Source organism: Abramis brama, assembly GCF_963993115.1.
Source record: "Abramis brama genome assembly, chromosome: 14".
Lineage (NCBI taxonomy): Eukaryota > Metazoa > Chordata > Actinopteri > Cypriniformes > Leuciscidae > Abramis > Abramis brama.
Window position 1 is genome coordinate 17,580,743 of NC_139976.1, and position 7,351 is coordinate 17,588,093.

General features: G+C 36.4%; 1 protein-coding gene across 1 annotated transcript; it reads right to left on the minus strand.

The window, feature by feature from the left end:
- Window positions 1–424: 424 nt before the first annotated feature.
- stx4 (syntaxin 4) lies at window positions 425–6,199 on the minus strand. Its single transcript, XM_084135144.1, has 11 exons — window positions 5,852–6,199; window positions 4,995–5,102; window positions 4,617–4,716; window positions 4,288–4,362; window positions 4,126–4,196; window positions 3,916–4,024; window positions 3,596–3,669; window positions 1,934–2,071; window positions 1,654–1,764; window positions 1,478–1,564; window positions 425–1,321 (listed from the first exon to the last, which is right to left on the minus strand). Exons 1-10 carry the CDS (start codon window positions 5,879–5,881, stop codon window positions 1,484–1,486), a joined length of 897 nt encoding a protein of 298 aa, XP_083991270.1. The 5' UTR covers window positions 5,882–6,199; the 3' UTR covers window positions 425–1,321; window positions 1,478–1,483.
- Window positions 6,200–7,351: the final 1,152 nt, after the last annotated feature.

Here is a 7,351-nt window from a genome sequence, read left to right on the forward strand (position 1 = left end):
CATAATTACATGCAACTAACCCTTAAACCAAACCCTATAGTAAGTACCCAGTTTCAGAGACAGGGTTGAAGATTGAGCCAGGATTAGGTCTTAGGTCAATTAGGACATTTAAGTTGCTTTCTTAAACATGCCCTAAAAAAAAAAACATTACTGGTGTGAATCTTGAGACAAAACATTGGCACAAAACAAGTTGCTTTCAGTTAAAACAGCTCAAACATGCATTTTAGTCTTTAAGATATTAACAGTTAAAGAATGATGTTAGGTTGCCACAAGACTATTTGCGTGTGACGAACCAACTGCGCCCAAAAAAAAGAAAAAGCCGACTAATGTCAATCAGTTGTACTCAAACAGTAAATAATGCGCTAACATCTAACAATCATTTAAAAGACAAGGAAATAAGAAAAAAAAAAACACTACAAAACAATAAAATATACATGTAGTTTATTTAAAAATTACAATTTTACACCATAATGAATGAAATGTGTGGCAGCAAGTCCAGAGGCTGCACAGTGAAACCAGAGAAGCACTCTTGGTGATCTTGACATTTACAGTGCCACACAGTGGGCACTCACCAAGTTAATGTTCAAGAAAAGGCACCAAGGTTGAGGCACTAAACAAGTAACTGTACATATTCATTTCTGGGCACAAATGTGTTAAAATATACACATGTATGCAACATGTCATTGTGAGAGCAACAGAAGAAATATTTTGAAAGGTAGTTACTATAATGCAAAGTAGAGTATAAAATGAGTTACACATATATTTATATACAGATGACTTCAAATACTATTTTCAGCAAATGTTAAGCTTGAAATGACATAATAAAAGGATAAATCACAACAGATAATGCAAAAGAAATCTTATAAACATAGTAGGGCAAAGACAAATAGCCCATCACTCAGAGTTCTTGAGCTTGTCTCCAAATGTGAGTGTTATATATTAGGAATCTCATTAGCATTTTTTCTTAATCTACCCTATATGACCATGTTTAAGTGTTGGTTTCTGCAAATGAAGTCCACCATCTTGGAAACATTCAGTCAATACAGTAATCAGTTAATTCAAACAGTTTTTACCATTTAACTTTTTATAACTAAGTGGTGCCACTGACACATTTTCAGGAGTCTGAAATCAAGTCCTTTGTAGGTCAAAGCAGCTAAAACAACAAATTAACTCTTTAAAATGTAAATACATGTAGCTAGAGTTGGGACACCAATAATGGTCCTGTGTACGCATGGCCATGTTTGCATTGGGGAATTCAGGAAGAAGTTTAGGAAGAAAAACCCAGTGCTTGGTGGGCGAAGAAGTCTATTAAAGGAAAACACTGTAAGAAAAAAAAAAAAGAAATGATTTAAATCAAATAAATATGAATAGTAAAAACAGAGGTTTAAGACATTTGGCTATAACAGACACCTTTCACCTGAATAGCTTGCATAAAGATTGAATTTTGCATAAATTCAAAACAATTGATGGGACTCACCTCAGCCTAACTTGAAAAAGTTATAGCCAGGATAATAGCTATTATTACAATTAAAATAGCAACGCATATTGCAATCCATATCTTTTTCTGTGAAGAAAAAAAAGCCAATATGATCACTTGCCAATGATTTAATGTTGTCATGCCAATAAATAAATAATCATAAATCATTGACTCACCTTGCGCACTTTTTTTGAAGTTTTTACAGCATCACTCGTCTCCGCAACGGCCTTTTCCACATAGTTATGGGAACTCTTAATGTTCTCCTCAATGCGGTCCACCAACTCACCCTGGGAAAAAACAAGTTCATTTCACTTAAAAAACAGATTTAAAGTACAAATATGGGCAAAAACCAGACAATTATTAAACATCACTGTTATTAAACTGATAGGACATGATATTTTTTATTTGCTAGACATCTATGGAATGTACTAAATATAACCAGTGTGTTGATCTGACCTGTGCTTCCACCTCCATTGCAAGGTACTGAAACATATCATGTAGTTCTTTGATGCTTCTCTCCAGTTTGATGATCTCATCATGCCTCGACTCAATTTCGTTCAGAGCCTGCCTGGTAGCTTTAGCATCGTTCAAAATCTGCAAGAAAGATTTGATTTTACACCAGGGCCAAATGACCTTGAGCCAAACACCCCCCCCAGAAGCCTTTTTTCCCTAGTGTTTGGCTCGAGGTCAAGGTGCAAAGGACCATAGGTTGATTTTATTCTGAACCATCCCTTTAAGAGCCCTTAACATGACTTGTGTGGTATAACAGGATTTTTCACATGATCACACATCATGTGGCCCTGTCCCAAATGACTCCATGAGACCGTAGGGTGTCCGATTTATCATTGTAGATGTCAGGAGGGTACTCGCGAGCGCCCCCTTTGCGGTCGATATACGCCCTCGATGCACACTTTTGTCATACGTCACGAAAGTGTGGACTCAGAGGAAGACCGCGAGTGCTTAGGGTGTCATTTGGGACAGGGCCTCTAGTGCTACCTAATAAGCAGTTGCTACCTAATAAGTGGTTGCATGAGGCCCCCGTGGCCACCAGGGGGCCCCATGCCAGGGGTTCAGACAGTAATGCTTGGAAATAATAACTTTGATAAAGTTTGCTTGTGTCAGTCGCGTGTGTTAATGTATCAAGTGTCTGTGCCAATGTAACAACAATCTCATCTATATTACAGTAATGAACATGTGCGGTATTGTTATCGTGGGCACTTCAAAAAACCTCTAGATACCTCATCCGAATTGTTTACATTTTTATAACGCACATTAGCTCCTTTTCCGTTACAATTTTCAACATTGCGTATTTACAGTTTAAAAATTCTGTCTTATTTTAGCACTGATCTAAAAAAAAAAAAACAGACAGGCTGAAATAAAATGCAAAATTCACACTTGGACAGTAGGTGGCGTTAATGGAACAGCAGAAATACAGCTGTTACCATGGTTATCTCTGTACACAATATAACTTTTTTTTCTGACACCTGCGAGTAAGATAATTTGATAAAATTGTACAAAAAGGTGTCAGTGTAGGATGTTTAAGTTAGGGGATGGGGGCCAGTTAGGTCAAAACGTAGGTTGGGGGGCCCCTTTAAAAAAATATGCATAGGGCCCCCAAAATGCTAGGGTCGGCCCTGATCATGTGACATATAGGACAGAATAGTGAAATGTTTTGTGGTGGTGATGCTTCAAAGGGGGGGGGAAGGGTTCTAGAAAACTGAATATATAAGATGGAAGGCAAGAATTACCGTAATCAAAAGTCTAAAAGGGAAGTGGAATTCTAAAAAAAAAAAAGCAGGTACTGAAAATGAGAGGCATTTACGTCTATGATGCATAGATCATTCGTCTATGATCAAATTGAATTTCATACGTTCCTAAAAGGATCTTACCCAAATTAAACATCCATTCCAAAGAAAGCAAAAGAGAAGACTTGAAATGTGGCATTAAGCGATAAGAAGACTGTAACAAATAATATCACTCTGCTGTGGACTGTTTTCTTCAGGTAATTGTAGAAAATTAAACCATGAATGCAATGCAATGCAATGAATAAGCAAAATGCAAGACTCACACCTATCATTCACATCAATACATGCACACTACACAAAACAACACACTCACATTTTGTGTGAAAACGTCTGTTTGTCCACTCTCAAGCATTGATTCCAGCTCCTCATCTGTGACATTGTTACCAGCTGTAAGGGAAACCAGATTCACATTAGTTTTACTTATTTAGCAGGAATAATGCATATGAAAGCATCAGTAGCAAACAATTTTTGTTTTGTTTTATGTAGCACTTTTGTGGATTATACAAAAGAAAACTTTTAAATAAGGAAAGAAAAATGTACTCAGTGCACATTTAAAATGACTATATTATGAGAGACCTGTGTGAGAATTCTAGTATTATCAATGGAATAAAACATGACAGAAAAGGCACATACTGATTTTGAGTTGTCTTTGTATCCTCTCCACATTTCGGTCTCTGTATTGGGATTGAATTGTATTACAGTGACCCATCAATTCCAGAAATTCACGGGACAGAACACCATGCTTTCAAAAGAAAAAAGGAGGAGCAGATTATTCTGTGCCGAAACAACAGTTTACATATAATAAATAAAATACATAAGTAATATAGATTAAAAGTAACTTACCTGAGTTCGCCGCATTCTTACATTTATTGGAATATATTTGTCTTCACCTTCAGCTTTCTTAGGTTCGATGCCTGTGACGTAAATGTATTGTTTAATTTTTCACATCCACTAGGTCCGACGGAAAAAGTTCAACAACCACTTATGTTTATTTATAAGTCTCACTTTTTAACTTCCTTTGGATCTGGCTGGCCCTGACTTTGATGTCTTCTCTGAGGGACTGAAGTTCCTTTTTCATACCTATGGTCGAGGAAAAATGTATTTTATAATTATTTATTCATAAACAAATAAAAAGGTTAAAAATCATAACTTGTCGTTAAAAAAACAAAAAACAAATTGGTATTATTCCCTAAAAAATCTTTTTTAATTATTATTATCCTGAACTTTGTGTTGTATGATGAAACTTAAACTGAAAAAACTCCATGGAGAACCAAGATTTTTATTTCATCGAAATTCGTTGAAATATAAAAAATACCCTAAGCTAAGCAACTCACTGTCCTCAGGAAGTGCAACTCCTAACACCGTTTTCTGTTTGTTCTCCAATTCCGACACTTTCTTCTTAATAGTTTCAAGCCCCTCTCGAATCTCCTGAACCTATACAGAGAAAAAAAGATATTATTGTGACAATTATGTTTCGCTCAGGAAACTTTGTAAGCCCAAACCATACAGACTACAATTTAAAAAACAAAAATGTAATTTATGTTGAATAACTGACGTTACAAGGTCACAAGTATCGATTAACAGAGTTTGGAGGTAGACACAATAAGCTTCTTCTCTACAGTTCCCTAATAGTTTATGTGCATATTACTATTGAAAGCTGGAGTGATACTTCCAATTAGAGATAAAATGTGCTACAATGACCAAAAACTAACCTTTTTGAAGAAAGACTCATTTTCCTTCTCTTCATTTGCTGAGCTCCCGGATCCAGGCTTTATCATAAGAGTGGTTTCTTCATCTTCGTCCGAGGCATCACCAGCAGTCTAGTGAGATACATTAAAGATTGTTATTTGTGTGTGTATATATGTGTATATATATATATATATATATATATATATATATATATATATATATATATATATATACACACACAGAGTAAGATAATTTGATAAAATTTTACAAAAAGGTGTGTGTAGGATGCGTACGTTAGGGGATACACACAGACACACACACACACACACACACACACACACACACACATATATATATATATATATATATATATATATATATATATATATATATCAGACAAATTTAAGAGCACATAGTTCAGTGTTATGATAAGAAACAGGGTTCTAACTAACGGATGTGATATTAAACTTTTCTTCCTGAGGGTGTGACAAACCCATCGGTGAACAGTGTTAAATAATAATTGAGAATGGGTGACATTTTGAATTTGCTGGGGTGAGGTGGGGTGGGGGAAATAACTTAATCAACTGCAAACATTCATTGCAGCTAGTGTGTATGTATGCTAAATAAAGTCACACTCCACCTAAAACACTGCAAGACTAGAGCGCAGTGCAGGAGGAGGCGGTTAGCTTCCAGTTTGTGAAATTTGACTTATATTTTCAACGCTCTGCATAAAGACACATTAAAAGTCAGTCACATAGCTGCCACCCGTGAGAAAGTGTGTGTTAATAAATCGCAGTTGTGGCAGAGGTTACACCATCTGCGGGTTAGCACGTTAGCTCGTTAGCCGGTTTCCTGAGTGCACTGCCCTTTTTTTACTCACATTGCCCAGTTCTTTGGTCCGGTCACGCATTCTCGATGTATCTTAAATATTAAATCCAAATCCAAGTTCTTGTCTTAACAGGCGTCGCTCATCTGTCTGTAAAATCGCAAAGCGTGCAAAAACTCAAATCCAAAAAGAGGGAGTTTCCATTCAAAGTCACGTTTCATGCCAGAGCCAACTTCCACAAATAACTTTCAGTCAGAGAGGATTGTTGATGGGCGCTGGTGTGAGGTGCCCGACTGATAATATTCAAATTACATGGATAAACTTCAAGTTATGCTTCGAGTTCAACATGGGCCGATGCATTTGTATACGAATTTGTCCCTTTCTTCTTCTATTTTAGTTTGCAGACGTATGACAAAACAATCACGGCTTTTACTGCCCCCTACAGGAGGGGAAATCCACTACCATGTTTACAAAGTGGTCAATTGACTTAAAGGGTTAGTTCACCCAAAAATGAAAATTCTGTCAGTAATTACTCACCCTCATGTTGTTCCAACCCCGTAAGACCTTCGTTCATCTTCGGAACACAAATTAAGATATTTTTGATGAAATCTGAGAGTATCTCACTCCTCCATAGGCTTCTACGTGATTGAAACTTGCTGGCCCAGAAAAGTTATTAAAGAGATCGTTAATATAGTCCAAGTGACCACAGTGGCTCAATCTTAAGTATATCAAGCGACGAGAATACTTTTTGTGCGCAAAAAAATAACGACTTTATTCCACTATTCATTTCCTTCTCTCTGGGTCTCGAGCTGGTTCACGTAGTGTTTTTGCGCAGCGCGTCTGTGTTTCACGTCACCACGTAGGCTCACTATTGGCCGACGCTGGTCATGTGTGTGATGCGTGTGCGCAAAAACACTACGAGGCCCAGAGAGAAGGAAAATGAATAGTGGAATAAAGTCGTTATTTTTATTTTTATTGCGCACAAATAGTATTCTCGTCGCTTGATATACTTAATATTGAGCCACTGTAGTCACTTGGACTATATTAACGATCTATTTAATAACTTTTCTGGGCCAGGAAGTTTCAATCACATAGAAGCCTATGGAGGAGTGAGACACATCAAAAAATATCTTAATTTGTGTTCCGAAGATGAACGAATGTCTTACGGGGTTGGAACAACATGAGGGTGAGTAATTACTGACAGAATTTTCATTTTTGGGTGAACTAACCCTTTAATTTTAAAAATGTGAGGAAACCCGTTGTCTTAAAATTATTAAGTAAATAAACTTAATGCGTAATTGAAAAAAATATGTTATGTGGAATTGTCAAGTTTACATAACTTTTTCAGTTACGCATGAAGTTTATGTAGGCCTACTTCATTTTAAGGCAACGGGTTTCCTCTCATTTTTAAAGTCAACTGATCCCTTTTTACAGTGTAGCCTACGCTACGGTTATCATATCAAATATCGCAAAAAGAAAGTAAAACAATAATGTAAGTTAGGCCTGTAAGATGCAAAAGAAGTTGATGTAACCTTATAAAGAGTAACTGCATAA

What these genes read in the sequence shown, in the direction of transcription:
- stx4 (XM_084135144.1), bottom strand. Translation starts at nt 5,881, where the DNA reads ATGCGTGACCGGACCAAAGAACTGGGCAAT. An exon ending in ACAAAGACAACTCAAAATCA is followed by an intron (nt 3,670 to 3,915) that starts GTATGTGCCTTT and finishes TTTCCCTTACAG; the next exon opens with CTGGTAACAATGTCACAGAT. An exon ending in CAGACGTTTTCACACAAAAT is followed by an intron (nt 2,072 to 3,595) that starts GTGAGTGTGTTG and finishes TCTTTCTTGCAG; the next exon opens with ATTTTGAACGATGCTAAAGC.